The sequence below is a fragment of the Callorhinchus milii genome, unplaced genomic scaffold (genome assembly GCF_018977255.1).
Source record: "Callorhinchus milii isolate IMCB2004 unplaced genomic scaffold, IMCB_Cmil_1.0 Scaffold13, whole genome shotgun sequence".
In the NCBI taxonomy this organism is placed as follows: Eukaryota; Metazoa; Chordata; class Chondrichthyes; order Chimaeriformes; family Callorhinchidae; genus Callorhinchus; species Callorhinchus milii.
The window spans coordinates 3501985-3520419 of record NW_024704754.1 but is presented as its reverse complement, the minus strand read 5'-3'; the positions used below and the strand labels follow the sequence as shown (position 1 = coordinate 3520419).

Sequence of the window (18435 nt, the reverse complement as noted above, 5' to 3'; positions counted from 1 at the left end):
CACATCACTGCACATCCGAAATTGGGGGAGATGATATAAATGGATGGGGACGGAACAACAGGGATGGAACAGGACCATTAAAATAAATAGCCCCGTATTAATTGTGTTTCCTCAGGCTCCAATTCCCCACAGTCTACAAAGAAGAATCTGGCCTTGTCTGAGGACATACCAACAGACACATGTAAAAAAAATGCAGAAGATGCCATGTCAACAGCATCATCGCAACTCTCCACACCTCCCGTGTCTCCTCAGAGTTCTCCCCGAAAAGGTAATGTTCCACCGTGTCATTCCATTCCTAGAGCACTATAGGCTCCCGATTCATTGGTTAGCGAGAGACCCAGGTTCGATTCCCGGCAGGGTGAAATGTTGGGCAAGTTTCCTTACTCCATACGTCTCTGTTTACCCAGCAGTAAGTAGAAACCCGGTTGTTAGTCGCTTGCCAAATCGCTTTTCTGGGGGTAAAAAAAGATAATACTAGTAAATTGGTTACTCAATCCACCACTGTTTGTGGGACGCTGCTGTGCTCAATTGACTGCCGTGTTTCGCCCACAGAATATACAGTCAATTCATTTTGCAGTATATTCTCTGAAGTGTTTTGAGACGTCTCGAAGACATGAGAAGGAGTCCTGTAGCTCAGTGGTTAGAGCACTCGCTTTGCAAGCGAGAGACCTGAGTTCAATTCCAGGCAGAGGGTGAAACCTTGGGCAAGTTTCCTTACTCCTCACGCCTAATAATAATCCCTCCAAAACAAAACACAATAATAAATTGGTCATTTTCAATCTACGACTGTGGGACATTGCTGTGCGCAATTGGCTGCCGCGTTCGCCCACAAATATACAGTCAATTCACGTTACAGTATATTCTGTGAAGCGCTTTGGGACGTCTAGAAGACGTGAAAAGCGCTATATCAAATGCAAGGATTATTATTATATAAAATGCAGGGATTATTATTATTACTACACCGCGGCCATAAGTTTTTGTTTCGAAAAATGAAATTTGAAAAAAAAATGTTTTTATTTCGACACCTAACAATCGAACCACAGAGTCGGTAACATTTGTCTTGTTAAAGTTATGTTTATTTGATGTTGGAATCCCAAAAATGCAATTACATTATGTTGCAAAACTGGCAGCACTTCCTCATTACTGCACAGGAGTTGTTATAAATTGAGGCCTGGAGTGGGGCTGGAACTTGTATCCTTCTGACTCAGCTGTGTCAGTGCTACCAGTTGTGCTCAATTTATGAAGCCATTAATATTCCCACCCGCTTATTGAAAAGAACATTGCCTTGCTTTGGGAGACAAGCTCAGTTTTGAAGAACAGACAATTCCACTTTGGAGGCATCCAGTTGCTTGCTCGGTAAATGCCACATCTGCAACAGAGTGAGTGGTGGCGATGAGGTTTTTGTGCAGATTACCAACAACAATTTGCATTTACATAGAGCCTTTCTCATAGCTTATCGACTCAAGGGAGAAGGAAAATTAGTTCATTAACATGGGAAGAATTGTCTGGTCTTGAAAACTTTGGAATTATTTCAAGTGGTGTTGCTGACTAAATAGTATTCTGGATGGCTGTTATCTGAGGATTAACATAAGTTAACATTCTTATAATGTTGTAGCCCCCTTTGGTGCTCTCCAACTCTCACACTTTTCTCTTGCCCCAATTTAATTCCTAGAACAAGATTAAGAACTGCTTCTTTCCTAGTTAAGATTGATAAATTTGCAGGACCTGATGGTTTCCACCCCAGGGTATTAAAAGAAATAGGGGAGGAAATTGCAGATATATTAGTCACAATTAATCCAAAGCTCTCCATATTTGGGGGATTTCCTTGGATTGGAAAATCGCAAATATCATTCCATTATTTGAGAAGGGAGGGAGAAACCAGGTAACTACAGACCTATCAGCTTAACCTCAGTTGTGAGGAAGTCACTGGAATCTCTCAACAGGGAGAGAGCATTTGGGTAAGTATGAGCTAATCAAAGAGAGTCAGCATGGATTTGTGAAGGGTAGGTCATGTCTGATGAATCTAATTGAATTTTTTGAGATCATAAACATGGTGGATAAGAGAAAATCTGTGGATTTCGTCTATAATGGATCTTCAGAAGGTATTTGATGAGGTTCCGCACAAGAGATTATTAGCAAAAATGAAAGAGCGTGGAATCGGAGGTAACCTTGCGATGTGGCTTAATAATTCTTTGGGAGGCAGGAAACAGAGAGTAGGGATAAAGGGAACGTTCTCTGATTGTCGGGACGTGACACACGGTGTTCCCCAGGGGTCTGCACTGGAGCCTCAGCTTTTCACCATAAATGTAAATGACTTGGATGAAGGAATAGAGAATTTTATATCCAAATTTGCAGGCAACACAATGTTAGGAGGCACAGTACGTTGTGCAGATGGGAGCAGGAAGTTACAAAGGAACTTGGACAGATTAAGTGAGTGGGCGAAACTGTGGCAGATAGAGTTCAATGTGGGGAAGTGTGAGGTCATCCACTATGAATCCAAAAATCACAAAACAGAATATTTTCTTTATGATGAGATACTTAAGAATTGTGGAGGAGCAAATAGGTGGATATAGTTAAGGTATTGTTTTTCAATAAGAAAGGGAACTGGGACCCAAAATGTTATAATTGGATCGGCAATGCAATTTTATCTTTTATGTATAAACTATTTCTGCTTCCTGTTTCTGTCAGGCGATAGTGTGCTAAGGTCGCAGAATCTATGCAGCTCCTCTTCCCTTACGAGTGAGGGCAGCAACAGGAGCACTGTGGAACGGACACGTGGCATAGGCGGTATCTATTTGCAAAAGAAAATTCAGGAGATCACGGGCTTGACTACAGGCAGCACAGACACAGGCGAACTCCCAGAAACGAGAGGCCAAGGGGAGCAGGAATCCAAAAGTAGAAAGAGAATGAGGTCTCCTTTCAGGAGGTTCAGAGAAAGAAGTTCCTCTAGGGACAGGCTGGCCTCGGCGAGCGGTAAAGAGGCAAAAGGAGCCGCAGAAAGTAAAGCAGGTGGTTCAGAGATAGGAGCTGCGGCAACTGCGGGAACAGATGACACTGGCAGCTCTAGTTGTAATATCAGCTCTAGTAACCGGCCATTTGACTGGCTATACCCCAGGATGTTGAGGCACAAGAGAAGGAAAACGATATGAGTTGTTGCTTTTCTAGAACAAGGACATTTCATTAGCACCAGGACTGCTGTTATCCAGAGTGAAAGGATTGGCTGGCGGGACTGAATAAAGCCTTTTCAAAGCAATATCAGTCGGTAACGTTTATTTCCTTGTATAAAATGTGAAGGACAGTTTACCATGAAAGTGTATCCATTTTGTGCTGGATGATTTTCCAACACAAAGTTAAAATCTTAAAAACAAAGCGATACGTTTCTCTTACCCTCCTCCCCAATAGTCCCCAAGGTAGTCTTGTGAGCGACAGATAGGTCCCAGAATCGATAGCTGATCTGTTCTGGGTTTGACCATTTCAGCTACAGCAGTATTGGTGCGAGAATTGATCCCTGGATTAGGGAAGGGAAACTTAGCCAGGATTTCTACTCCTGATCCCTCTTTAGTGACCCCTGCAGAAGATGAAGCCTGTCTGAATATTGGGTGAGGTGTGAATGAAGCTCAGTTGTGATGACACACAGACTAAAATAGCCTGACAGCACTCAGTGTTGAGGCTTGCATGTGAAGAATAGTTACTTGGGCAGGTAACAGGGTGACCAGTGCCCAGTGAAACATCCATAAAGTGATTGGATTCAATCACTGAGGAAAGTTGAAAAATAGTTGCCGTAACTACTGTTTCTAAACGGGCATTGCGAGGGCATTCAGGCGACTTGTCCTCGGTTTAGCTTGATGTGCTGTTGCTCTGTAACTGACTGCTGGGAGATACCTCCGAGTTCACCTCTCTCTCCCCCTCCCCCTTCCAGGTGATTTTCCCTCCCAGTTTCTTTGTCCTATACACCACTATACAGAACCATTCCACAACTGTAGTGACTGAGATTGAATTATCTGTTTATAAAAATAATAGTATAATATAGTAGCACTGAGTGTGAGTACTGTCCTTCACATATCAAATGCAAAAAGTCCTTGCTTTCCTGTGGCACAAGAAGCACATTGCTCTTGCAGTGAATGTTGTAAACTATTCTAATATAAATGAGTATTTTGTTTTTATTTTGTACAGTGAGATTCATAAACCAGTAGAATTTCAGTGTAATGTGTTGCTGGGTTTCTCTCTTTAGCTGTTAGTTAGTGACTAGTTGTTGAAAGTACAGGAAATATTGTGTGTTTGTGTGTCCATTTTGTCCATCTATGGTTGTGCATTATAGATTGCGATAGTTATAAATTAACTGTTGGGTTTTGGATCTGTCATCTCTATTTATGTAGATAATGGGTGTAGATAAAATGGGAGTATTCTTGTAAGTGGAATAATGCAAGGTAATAAAAACAGACCACTGCCAGGAAGATATTCAGATTTCCAAAGAATTCACTTGAAAAGGGCAGAGGCAGCAGGAACAAATTAACTACTTCTCTTTTTTTTTACTCTTTTTGCACATTTTCTTGAATGCGGTAACTTGGTAAGTGGTAATGCTGGAATAAACTTCCTTAATTGGTAGGAACCTTGCAATACGTTGCCCAAGAGGTCAATATGTGCAAGTTGAGATTTTAAGTATTGGTGGATTGTTTTACTGCAGAGATATCCTGTCCTCACAAGACTGGACTGGATTAAGAAGGCCCTGACGGCTTTCCTCATCTGATCTCATTCTTCCAGAACACCCACATGCTGTTCCCCCATAACTGTACCAAGCTGCATTATACATTAGTGTCCTGGCCTCTATCACCTTTCCAGGCAAACCTGTTCCAGTTGTTGATTGCCCTCTGCGTAAAGAAAACTACCCGGTATCTGGCCTTAAATTGCCCTTCGCAATTCTAAACCCGTGTCCTCTTGTGTACGTTCTTTGTCAACTCTTCGAACGTTGAACTTTCCAGTTGCATAATTAGCCTAGAGAAGGAAAACACTCGAACTTCCTAGTCATGATCACTTCCAAATCTTTTGGAAACTCAAAAGTGAGCACTGTATGATATCAAGTGGGGAGACAATCAGCTTAATTGCGATGCCCATCAATAGTTGAATAGTCAGTCAGACATCATCTACGAAAAATTGTAATTTGGGCTTGGCCAAGATGAACCCAGGTTGTTGGTCGATTGCTGGATCGCTTTTCCGGGGAGTGCTATTCCCTTCAAAAAAAAGAAATAATAATAATTTGGTCACTCAATCCACGACTTCGTGGGACGCTGCTTTGCGCAACTGGCTGCCGTGTTTCGCCCTCAAAATATGGTCAATTCAGTTTACAGTATATTCTGCGCTCTGAAGCGCTTTGAGACATCTCGAAGACAAGTATAGCGAGTGGGAACATGTGAGGAAATAAATATTCTAATGATTTTTTAAAACAATGACTGCCACATGATAGAACTGAATAAGTGGAACATAATAAGTGGAGAGTTTGCGTAAAAGACATACTCCTATGTAAGTACTCAAAACAAAAATGTTGACCTTTCATAACGTTTGTGAATGATTGACCGTTTTGACAAGTTGGTTGGTCATTAGATTTAAAATCAATGTTTTTATACTTTAGTAGTGCCGAGGAGAGCGAGCCGTTGCATGAGATTGAATAGTGGGAAGCTGCATGTTGGTGAGTGGGCAAGTACAGTATAACTCGTGGTAATATACGGTAGCTAGAAGAGAAATCGAGCCACATCAAAAGCCCTCAGGAGAGCCTTGCGCACCAAAGGTTTTTAGTACTTTCAGAAGAAAGGGCGTGATGAGATGAAAAAAAATAAGTAGGATGGAAGGAGACTTCTGTCACCTGGTGCTGAGTCCATATTCTGTGCACATTCTGATGGTACAGTTACACAGTACGATTTGTGCAAAGCAGTTTTTACATTGCACTCGCACGATATGAGTCCTATAACAGCGAAAGTCATTTTAAATTGGGATTTTTTTTTCCAGGCTTGGAAGAAGTGACTTCATATTAAGTGCGAAGCCATATTTTGAAACAATTTCAGGTGGCACATTGGTACAGCTTTAAAAGGCAACTTCAAGAATTAGTGACGAAAAAGAGCTGGCAATCCAGTTAACGCTTTTATAACTTCAAAAACATCACTGGAGAGTCCCTGTGAACAAAACCTTGCTCGTTTATCAGCTTACCAGGAGCTCTGATGAGCACACAATGTGGGGTGGGGGGGCAGTGTTATTCTGCACCGGTTGTTAACTTCAATCACATTCACTAATCGTGCTGCCTGATGTGTTTGTTCAGCTTTCAACCTAGCACCCATTACAAGGACGGACAACTTCTCCGACTCAAGCCACAGTGAGATATCATCGCGCTCCAGCATCGTCAGCAACTGCTCTGTTGATTCCATGTGTGCCACGACGCAGGATGAGAGGTGCTTCCATCCATCAATTGATATCCCGGACACGGTGGAAGAGGTTGGAGGAACCAATGTGCCATCAGCGGTAAATTCCCATCAATCCTACACAAGGTGAGAAAAGCATGTGTAACTTTGGAAGTTGGGAATCATACTAACTGCACAGTAATAACAAAGTTAGATGAACTTCAACATAATAATAATGCTTGCATTTGATATAGCGCCTTATTACGTCTTTGAGACGTCTCAAGAACCCTGATTTAATTGAATAATTGCACTTCAATTGGAATCACACAGTGTTTGGCACATGTTTGTAGAGGCTGGGCAACAATTCGCTGGTATGATTTAAGAGTAAATTTTGGTACCGGGCAGAGATCGACCACAGACAACTATTTATGATTTGTGTAACACTCGAGTTTATTCAAATTGTTCAAGAAGAAAAAATCCTCAGAGAGTCTCAATTACTTCAGCGGATCCAGGGTTTGAGAATGTAATCGCTACTTTTTGTGTGCAAGAAATAATTACAGCAAACCCCCAGCTTATCAGACTCTGTAACCGCAATTCGTACCTAGCCAGACCGGGCCTGAAATGGAAAGGTTAAAACAAAATCTCTGCATAAAACTCCCACTAACCTAGTACATACTCCCGACTCACAGTCCTTACTGGCCTTCAGGGATATCAACTTTGACTCAGTTTGATTCACAGAAGATTAATAATAATAATCCTTGCATTTGGTATATCGACTTATCACGTCACGTCGTTGAGGCATCTCAAAGCACTTCACAGGATATACTGTAAAGTAAAATGGATTGACTGTATTTTGTGGGCGAACACAGCAGCCAGTTTGCACGCAGCAAAGTCTCACAAACAGGCATGCAGTGAGTGACCAATTTTATTTGAGAGATTATTGGCCAGGACACCGGGAGAAACTCCCGTCTCTTTTCGAATAGTGCCATAGTATCTTTAACCCAGGTCCATCTCACATCAAGTAATGAAGAGTTGGCCCAAGAACACAATGACCACATTATTATTATTATTATATCACTTGGCGCATCAAACAGAGGCTGTGGAAGCTGGAATTCCTACTCCAACAGCTCCCATGACATCTTCCAGATAATCCAACATAATACTGAATGCAATTAAATATACTCAGACTTTAGCTGGCCATTGCAGAAATTGAACTGATGGACCATAGGCTGTCACTTGCACTCTAGACACATGACTAAAAGTAGTAGTCTGATTCAGTCTAAAGACACCATTGAATGTGTTCTTTCCAGGGAAAGCTGGGCATCTTCAACAAGTTCTCATTTGGGCAAGTTTGCATCAGACACTGGAACCATAAAACGGATAGGCTTGCACGAAACCAAAGATGGAACACCTGTGTACAGCGCAGCTATCTCAGACTCTAAGCCAAAAGTTGACACCTCTTACAAAGCTGTTACTTCAAGCACAGAAAAAGGTCTTATAGGTAAGAAAATCTGCATATTTGTCAAAATCTGCAAATTGTCTTGTATATCCTATGTAATTTAAATCTGGTATGAAATGACAGCAGGTACAGTATTCAGGATGGCTTATAAGGAATTTGATATATTTCAGGCAGTTTTGGTTCTGTTTTCAAATATGAAACAAAATATAAAACATTTTATTTGACTAGGATGTGTGAAAAGTATTTGATTGGTTAAAAATAGTGAAGCTTGAGGGGGAAAGGAAATAGGAGGGAGTGAGGTGAATGGAGACACGTGGAGTGTAAACACCGACATTGACTAGTTGGGCCAAATAGTTTGTTTCTGTGCTGTGCAATCTATAAATATTAATAATAATCCTTGTATTTGATATGGCGCTTTATCATGTCGTTGAGACATCTCAAAGCGCTTCACAGGATAGACTGTAAGGTGCATTGATGTTACAGTGGTTTTGTGGTCAAAATGTATGTAAATATATGTTAAGATGAATAACACTATAATAATAATAATCCTTGCATTTGATATAGCGCTTTTCACGTCGGGAGGACGTCCCAAAGCGCTTCACAGAACACATTGTAAAGTGAATTGACTATATTGTTGGGCGAACGCGGCAGCCAATTGCGCACAGCAATGTCCCACAAACAGTCGTAGATTGAAAATGACCAATTTAGTTTTGTTTTGGAGGGATTATTATTAGGTGTGTGGAGTAAGGAAACTTGCCCAAGGTTTCGCCCTCTGCCTGGAATTGACCTCAGGTCTCTCACTTGCAAAGCGAGTGCTCTAACCACTGAGCTACAGGACTCCACAGGACTGTAAAGTGGCATGGAGTGGTAGAGAGAAAATGCTTTCGATAATGGATGAAGGCAGTAATTCAAACGCTTATTAGAATGGTTATTCTGTCAGGAGTTGCAAATGTCATAATCATAACCCTATGGCTGATTGACTGCCTATCACATTTTGCTCAAATAGGCCACTTGGGTTCTTGGGGATTTTCGTAAAAAGTCTCTTTTACCATATGTACCAAAATTATGTAGCCAAAGTGTTTCTTGAACCAGAGTCTCTAAGCTTGATGCCCAACAGCCTGGAGATCTCTCTCTTATCACAAGGTTATTTATAAAGTAAAGGGTTGTTACCTCCTTAGCCTTTATGAAGTGAATTGACGTATATTTTGTGGGCAAATCAGTAGAACAAATCCAGAGAATGTTTGGTGTAACAGGAATATCATTCCCTGTGACTTATAACAAGAATCAAGATCTGTCTCTATGGGAATAGTTTCCGAGACCATTCCCAGTCAAGTTCTCAGTTTTTTTATAGAAACTTCTCCAAATCAATCCTTGGCTAATTACTAGGTTGGTTACTAGTTTAATCAATGGATCAACATTCTCTCCTGTTTCCTATCCCTGAGCTTGAACTTCCTACAGGATCTGTGCCATCCTTTCAAGCTGTGTCCCAGCAGTCCCCAAACCCCAGACAGGGCAGGTGTACACCCATGTGCTATCCCAACCTGTGTTTGTTATTAAAATCCCTGGCAAATGCAGCAGCCATTTTACACACACCGATGTCACACGTATAAGAGATCAAGCGACTCTATGGAGATTGTTGGCCAGGACACAGGGAAGAAACTTCTTTCTCTTTAAATAATGGCCGATATCTTTAACAACCACCTGACAGGCAGACGGACCTCAGTCTACATACTTAGAATTTCATGTACTGTTACAGTACGGAATCACACCATTCACCCCAAATATCCTTCACCCCCACACACACACACACTATGGACTAACTTCCACCTCTCCTAATCCCCTCTCTTCATTCTAACAACCCTCTATTCACTTCTCCCTCATGTATGCAACAGTTTAACATCTTATCAGAAGGATGGTACCATCAACAATGCAACAACAAAAAAAAGCACAAATTACAGGAGGACGTCCCAAGGTGCTCCTTCGGTACTGCATTGGAAAGTCAGCTTGGACAATGAGATCAAAGTCTCCACATGATTTTGAATAACCCTCTAACTCAAAGGGGAGAGTGCTACCAACTGAGCCAGGCTGACAGAGGTAGCATAGTTTGAGCGCACCAGAATCGGCCTCCATATTCTCAGGGTAGGGAGAGGTGGGGTGCCTCCTGCTGGAAGGTGACATTGTAGACTTTGGGTAAGGGTAGAATTGGGATTACAACAACAACTTGCATTTATATTGTGTCCTTCACACAGGGTAGAGTCAGGTTTCCGTGCTGCTCATAGCACAGAAACTGCCCTGGTCAAGGTCACCAATGACATCCTGACCATCTGTGACCAGGGCTCCCTCTGTCTCCTCGTCCTCCTCGACCTATCGGCAGCATTCGATACGGTCGACCACACTATCCTACTCCACCGCTTGTCCTCCCACCTCAACTTTCAAGGCACTGTCCTTGAATGGTTTAGGTCGTACCTTTCTCACCGTCTTCACTTCGTCTCAACGAATGGCTTCTCCTCCACCCCCCGTACTGTCTCATGTGGTGTCCCTCAGGGCTCTGTCCTCGGTCCCCTCCTCTTCACCCTCTATATGCTCCCCCTTGGTGACATCATCCGCAAACATGGGGTTAACTTCCACATGTATGCGGATGACACCCAACTCTACCTTTCCTCCTCTACTCTCAACTCCACGACCACCGATGTCCTGACAGCCTGCCTGTCCGACATCGAGTCCTGGACGAGAGACAACTTTCTTCAGCTCAACGTGCAAAAAACCGAGGCCCTCCTGATTGGCTCACGTCAGCGCCTCCGCACCTCAGGCGCTGACACCATCAGCATCCAAGGCTGCACTCTCCACCTCTCAAAGCCAGTCAGGAACCTCGGCGTTTTGTTCGACCCTGAGCTGTCCTTTCTCCCTCACATCCGCACCACAACTGGCACCGCCTTCCATCACCTCCGGAATATCGCCAGATTACGGCACTACCTCACCCCTCACGCTGCTGAAACCCTGGTTCACGCCTTTGTCACCTCAAGGCTGGACTATGGGAACTCTCTCCTCGCCGGCCTTCCCGCCACCTCCCTCCACAAGCTGCAGGTCATTCAGAACTCTGCAGCTCGTGTACTGTCCCGCACCAGGCTTCGGGACCACATCACTCCCACCCTCGCTCGCCTCCACTGGCTCCCCATCCCCCAGAGGATTGATTTCAAGATCCTCATCCTCACCTACAAGGCCATTCACGGCCTTGCTCCCTCCTACCTCTCCAACCTACTATCCCCCTACCTACCTGCCCGTACCCTCCGTTCCTCTGGCTCCGGTCTGCTCCACGTCCCCCGCCCCAACCGCCCTACTATCGGTGGTCGGGCCTTCAGCCTCTCAGCCCCGAGGCTCTGGAACTCCATCCCCCAGTGCCTTCGCCTTGCTTCCTCCCTTTCCTCCTTCAAGGCCGGTCTCAAAACCTTTCTCTTTGACCGTGCCTTCAGCTCCCCTCTCGACTCTCTTCCTCCTCCTCGCTCCCTCCCTTCCCTCCCCTCACCCTGACCATTTCCCCCTCCTCTCTCCCTCCCTTCCCTCCCCTCACCCTGACCATTTCCCCCCTGCTCGGGTCATGACCCAACTGTGCAGCGCCTTGGGACGTCCTCCTGACGTGAAAGGCGCTCTATAAATGGAATCTTGTTGTTGTTGTTGTTGTTGTTGTAGAGTCCTGGAGCGCTTAAATTAGTTTCTCCCCCAACCCATTAATCAATAGTTTCAAAGATTGCACAGAAAAAAATGAATATTTAGGTGTGGTATTACAGGAATACAGGGAACCCCAGATCAATATTGGATCTCAGCAAAGGTCACTTCCTCCGTAGAGGGTAAGAGTAACGTTTCATACAACAAAAGGTTGTCCACAGAAGATCAGTGACTTCAGGCTTTGAGATGACCATGAGAAACAATTATTAATTTAGAGGAGCTCAACAATAAAATAATTCAACATGTATTCAGTTATTTATCATATTTCATGTTGTAATATTGCTTTATTGAAAGTCAATAAATCTCATAATATATCTGTTATGCCCAGAAGTGTTCATTCCTAGGAATACACAGGTTTAAAACTTGAAAATGATAATAATCCTTCCTGTCTTGTAATCCCTTGAATGTTTTAACTTTGACAAAAAATGATTGCCACTGATGATAGAATAGAATCTGTCAGTGAGAGAATTACAATAAGTTTATTGATCGTCGTTTTGAGTTTTGTTGAAACACAGATTGATTCTTTGCTTGTATTCAAGGAGGTCTCGGTATAAAATGTGTTTTGATTTTAAAAAAAAGATTTTATAGGTGGGATAATGAGAGTGAATGCGACTGAAATATTGGATTTTCATCTAATGTTTGTATTTCTTTGGTTAACTCACTTAGTTATGTCAAATTTGAGATTAAATCAAATTCCATGCTAACCTACTGTGAGGTTATTGTTGAAGATGAGAGATGTTTTCGAACCTCAGTACACAGCACTGCAGTTTCCATTCTGGGAGAGTTGCTGTTCGCACATCTCTTGAGACTTAGATATGGAAAGATTGGTTGCCTGGTCATTGGCATTTCCAATAAATTAGAAAGATTCATGCCCGCACTAAATTCCTCCTCATCCCCTCTTTCCCTTGCCCACCCTCATCCCCAAATGTTGGACTGGATTGTTTTGCTATCTCACTTAGTCAATAATCAATATCATAAGGAGGAAATGTGTGGCAGGCCGATCCAGACTGAAACGACTGGGTTTGTAAGGCTTGAGGAGGTCACATAGATGGATTGGGGCAAGACCAGGGAGAGATTTAAAGGTTAGAATGAGGATCTTGAACTGGTTTTAGATTAGATTATGCTGCTGCTGCTGTTGTCATTTCATCCAGTTTACATATTGTCATTTTATATTCCTTTACTAACCTCCTAACATTTCATATCTTTGTATAATTTTTGTCTCTTTTTTTCGTTTTCATGAATCTCATTAACATTAACAATGATTATTTCTTATACTAGTGTATTGTGTTACTGCAGCACAAAGGGACGGTAGGTATAGAGAGCCACCGCCCACCCCACCAGGATACGTGGGAATTCCAATAGCAGATGTTAAGGAAGGAGGACGTCACCATCCACACTTAAAACCTCCAGACTATAATGTGGCTTTGCAAAGGTCGCGGATGGTACCACAGCCATGCGACCCAACAAGACCAGCGGTTCCCATTGCTAGCCAACCTACTTCAAGCAAGCAACCTAGAGGGCCGGGCCATCCACAGTGGCGTAAACTCTCTGAGACCGATCCTAGACTAGTTCAACTTAACCATCAAGATCTTCAAGGTAACGAAGATGATGGTAGGTCAGACATTCTTAGAACCCTTAGAAACAATATAAGTCGCCTCCGCTAGCGAATCATTTTTTAATTTAAATTAATTTCAGCGCCCTCTTGGGACGACCTCCTGGCGTGAAAGGCGCTATACGAATGTAAATTGTTGTCGTTAATTGATGTCACTTGCAACCAGGCATTTCTTAGAGTGATGAATTTACTTACTCATCTTAATTGTAATGAGTAATATAAAGAGCCATCTGTTTAACTGTAGTAGTGTATTGTGAAGCGACCACAAGGGATCTAAAATGTCACTGATGTTCAAGTGAAATCTTTTAAAGTTGCACGTTAAAATCATTTTTGTCTGTTTCTCCTCCGATTTTCCAAGACTTGTACCAGTTGCAACCATAAGAGTGTATGGCGTGATCTATTTACAGAACTCAAACTGAAAGGTTTTAAAATTCTAAATAGGAATTTCTATTTTTTATATTAAATGTTTGAACTTTCCAAATTCCTGAATATTACAAAATGAAGCATATATATATACATATACCTTAAATGTTATTGCTGAACTTTTGCTTTATCTGTTTAATGATCTCATAGGTTAGTTCATTGAAAAAATTGTTCAACCAATTGCATGTATGCCCCTGGGACAGTGGTACAGTAAACAGCTACAAACTTTTATAGTAATAATAATCCTTGCTTTTCATATAGCACCTTATCACGTCGTCACAATGTCTCAAGGGGCTTCACAGAATATATTGTAAAGTGGATTGATTATTTTGTGGGCGAAATGTGGCAGCGAGTTGCGCACAGTAAAATTTTAAGATGTAGGATTCAATGTTGAACAGGCGAGCAGACAGATAGCAAATGAAGTTTAATGTAGGAAAATGCAACGTACAGTGAAACTCTGATAACTTGCCCCTGGATAAGAAGGATATGAGAGAGAGTAAGGAATGGGTGAAGACTCGTGTGGAGTATAAACACCCATACGGACTGGTTGAGCTGAGTGGCCTTGTTTCCATGCTGTACATCCTTTGTAATTTTTGTTCTGGATTTGCAGCACTAGGTTTTTAAGGAGAGAATTCTTTTTGGCATTTCCAAGCAGAACGCATCGACTGCTCAGTGCCTGTGTACGCCTCTGCCACCGTGCCAGAGAAACTGGGCGATTGCTCTCCCCTTAATCTTCCTTGTCCCAGTAAGGATGTACCTCACTTCAGCTTAGCGCTTCCCTCACAGTGACAAAGATCAGCAATTCAGCGTGTGGGAAGATCTTGGCATAATGTCACTATTCACCACTCTGTGGCGCTGCCTGTTACTCTCCACCACTACACGCATCTCCAGGAATAAAATATAAATGTTTGATTTGTGAAGTGCACCCAGAGATGCACAAGCGAAAGATGAGACATTTTACCACTCGAAGGGTATATTTGCAAGCAACTAACTGCACAGTCACCCCACGCTGGTAACGGGACCAGGGAACCAGTCACCCATTTGGGAAGTAAATTAAACTTGGTTGTGCTTACAGTTATTTATTTGTTCCTGCCTCATATGACTTATAGGCATATATATATATAAGACATATGACTTATCAGTTCTTTAAGTTGGACTCTGGTTTAACTGTTCTATCTCGATTTAGTACAGCTACAATGATCATCACAGGAAGGTGTAATTCAATTTCCTAGACGTACAGTTTTCATTTGAAAAGCTAATTTGAGCTCAAATGAAGCTACTGCAGTGATTACAGCCTTACCTTTTACTATTCTTATTCCTATATCTTGAAATATTCTTCCGTTTTCAATTGCAACGCACATTTCATTTTGAACCTCATTTTATTTGCTGTTAAGAATACTTATTTTCTCCACATTTGAAATCCAAATGTTTCCTGAGACTTCATATTGTGAGATTGATTTATTCTCCTTGGCAGGTTGATTCAGGCGATTTGTTGTAATCGAATGTGCTGCAAAGCCATGTGTCTTTGGTGACCAAAAAGTTACAATGTCTAATAAGTCTTAGAGAGTTTTTTTTTAGATAATAGGGTAGATATCACCACTTTTTGGTTACCCTGTATAACCTGAGTAATCAGGAAATTGCCTAGAGTTTCAACTAGACAAGTCGGTCTGATTTGGAGGTACATTTGTTTAGCAAATCCCATATTGCAGTCTTTGTCCAAACACTATTAGGATGGGCTTGTTACATGTTTGTCTAGTTATGGACATTGTTGTGTCTACGCTGATGTAAAACACACTGAAGCAGGTTCCATTGCTGTCTTTATCATTTTAAACTGAACCTGTATTGCTCTTAGTGATGAAGTCACAGTTAATGAATTGTTAACTCTTCGGTGTGAAATTGGCCCTTGTCATCGATAGTTCAATAATTAAAACAAAATTGGCACAAAACTGAATACAATTACGCCATGCTGTGTGTGATATGTGTGTACAAAATATCATTTGCTTATTTATAGTCCATGAACTAACCTGGAGCTCCAGCTCTGACTGTTATACTCACATTGCTGCCTGGATTTTGTGTTTTAGATTATTGTCTTTACGTGTGTGTATGTATATATAAATATATATATAGTTTTGCACTCCCTATCCTAATCCATGTAATTATGTGTGTTTATAATGAATTACAAATGCAAAGGAGTACAATTGGGTAATTGTAGATTAAACATTCGTGTAGTTAATTAATAATGAAATATCTTCTCCATTTTACAGAAGATGAACAGGTTTCTGCGGTCTGAATGTTTCAGTTTACTTTGCGAAATCAACGCAGGACCTGTTACGGACCACATTGCTCTATTTCCACACTGCAGGCAGCTGTTTTACACCTTCTTTCGGCCTTAAAAGTATGTCCTGTGTGCGAGTGCTGTCCTGCATGAGACGAAACAGTGAGAACTTGTCTGTGTTGTTTTAGTGAACAGAACCTGAATATATCTTCAATCTCAAAACAGATACAACAAAAGTTCTATCCTGGTATTTAATTAAGGTCCTGTCCCTGGTATATTTTGTCTCTTGCCAAATTATTTTTTTAATTTTCAAAATGTTAGATGTTTGGCTGTTTAATGAAATTTAATTTAAAAAGTTGTAAGTAAATGCAGCCATGTGCATAACTGGAATATGACCATAGATGGTGTACAAATAACTAGACTGGTTTTGGCGAGATGTCATTGAACTCATTTGAAGCTGTACAGCTAAACAACTCTACTCTGTTATAAATTGCAGTCCAATTCAGTGACTCTTCAATATATATATATCATGAATTAGATAAACAATTCAATTCAGAATAATATGATTTAGTGTCAATATTTATACAGAATGTTCACTATATTGATGTGCAGATTGCAGATTTGTTTCACGGTTCCATGGACAGTTCCATCCACGCTCAATTCTGGTGCATTTCTGCGTTCTGGGAATACACAATCACACGTGGTATAAATCCAGATTACTGAAGCTTGATGGCCACAAGACCGAGGCCTATCTTAAATAAGTTGGCCGTTGGCAATATGTTCTCCACTACACCAAGCCTCAAAGCCAATGATGGTCTGTTTGTATCTCAAAGGTTGTTGTTAGGAAATGAAGCACGTTGGAACACCGATCACTTTTGTGTGTGTGCGTGTGTGTGTGTGCGTGCGTGTGTGTGAGTGAGTGTGGGGAGGTGGTGTATATGGAGGCTCCAGTATTTGTTTGGGACGATGAGTGTTGCTGGTGGGGAAATATATTTCACTCTATTTAAATAGATCATTTACATCAATAATCTTTGTGTTCGGAAACAAATTCCATCTTCTCCCACAACACTGCTAATGATCAAATTAATCATCAGCTCCTAGAATAACGTCTTCAGAAAATCCACTCTTTATAAAATGACTTTCTGATGATCTAGTTATTTGTATATGTATATGTTCATATGTGTAAGTAAAATAACTATATTTTCGTCAACAGAAACCTCCAAAATCTTGATTTCTTATACTGGCCCGTTGTAAATTACTTGACTTTTTTAAATGCATTTATTGTGACGCTGTTGTCTACACCTTAATTGGTGAAGAGTTTACAATATGATCAAAGTTATTGTATTTAATGATTTGTTTTGCCAGAATTAGTTCCATTTTCTGGATTGTGATTGGCCATCAATTGTAATTAGGAATCTTGACAACAATTCCTTGTGCCTTTATTTAATAGTTGGGCTGCAAGATTTCTGAAGCAATGTATTAAATGATTTTTAAACAACTGAAACAAAGACAGTATTAAAAAATGGCAGAAACTTTTTTCTTAAGTAAGTTCCTGCCCCCACAAATGTAAATAAATTGAGATATAAAAATTAAGAAAAATGTAAACCTGATTACTTTTCCATTTATGCAGATTAAACAACGTGGCTTGCATCAGTTTGTCCTGCTCTGCGACTCTTTGGAAATTTAGCTGATCATATTGATCAGTACATTAAAAAAGATTGTGTAGTGTTTAAAAGTAGCAGCCTATTAGTGCTTTATTTAAACATAATTTAAAACTCCTCAGTCTTTGGGTGATTATGTGTATTTTTTTCCACAGAGTCATTTGTTAATGGTAATTTGGGCTTTATTTTTGATATTTCTGGAGTGCACTTCATGGATTATGTGTATTCATATCAAATCAGAAGTTAAGCATATTGAATAAGCTGCACAATCATTATAAGTATACAGGTATTAAATATTCTGCACATGTCCATTCACAAGAAGTAATTGTAAAGTATAATGTAATTTGACTAATGTTTTTCTCATACTTTTGATACGACTTGTAACTTATGTCTTTCAGAAAGACAGTCGATGTGTCTGTATGCTTTTTTTGTACCAGTGATTGTACATATTTGTTATATTTTTGTTGAACAGATGGTAGAAGATGTACTGTTTATTCTGAATCCATTAAAATGAAGTTGTAAACTAATAAATAATGATGTCTGACCAGAACCTGGTTTATTTAATAATGTATTTCTTTTGTTAAAAAGGTTGGACTGTATGGATTTGGCCCACATACTTGTTACCTTAAAAGATAACAAAAAATAATTACCTTAACATTTGGTACGGCACCTTTCACATCAGGAGAGTGTCCCAAAGCGCTTCACAGGATATATTGTAAAGTGCAGGGACTGTGTCTTGTGGGCAGACACGGCAGCCAATGTCGCAGAAACATCCTGTTGCAATGCAGCGAAATGTCTCAGTGCTGTATCTACAAGCTGTGTCCGCTTGTAAAACCTGTCCACTGACTGTCTCTTACCACTGCCTACGTTTTACAGGTCAGTTCCTGAAATGCGGC

At 41.0% G+C, this 18435-nt stretch overlaps 1 protein-coding gene across 13 annotated transcripts in view; it reads left to right on the top strand.

Annotated features, from left to right (window-relative positions):
- The window catches only part of rapgef6 (Rap guanine nucleotide exchange factor (GEF) 6), a 126914-nt gene extending 108825 nt beyond the window's left edge, over window positions 1–18089 (top strand). For 6 of the 13 annotated variants that reach the window (XM_042339849.1, XM_007901279.2, XM_007901276.2 and 3 more), the window contains 6 exons: window positions 116–268; window positions 5627–5683; window positions 6308–6533; window positions 7697–7887; window positions 12847–13179; window positions 15868–18089. In XM_042339849.1, the coding sequence (XP_042195783.1) occupies window positions 116–268; window positions 5627–5683; window positions 6308–6533; window positions 7697–7887; window positions 12847–13179; window positions 15868–15893 (986 nt within the window). In that variant the 3' untranslated portion in view covers window positions 15894–18089. Of the gene's footprint in view, window positions 1–115; window positions 269–2688; window positions 4821–5626; window positions 5684–6307; window positions 6534–7696; window positions 7888–12846; window positions 13180–15867 lie in introns of those variants that run through there. The other 7 variants (XM_007901283.2, XM_007901278.2, XM_007901284.2 and 4 more) reach the window with 3 other exon arrangements.
- The last annotated feature ends 346 nt before the right edge of the window (window positions 18090–18435 follow it).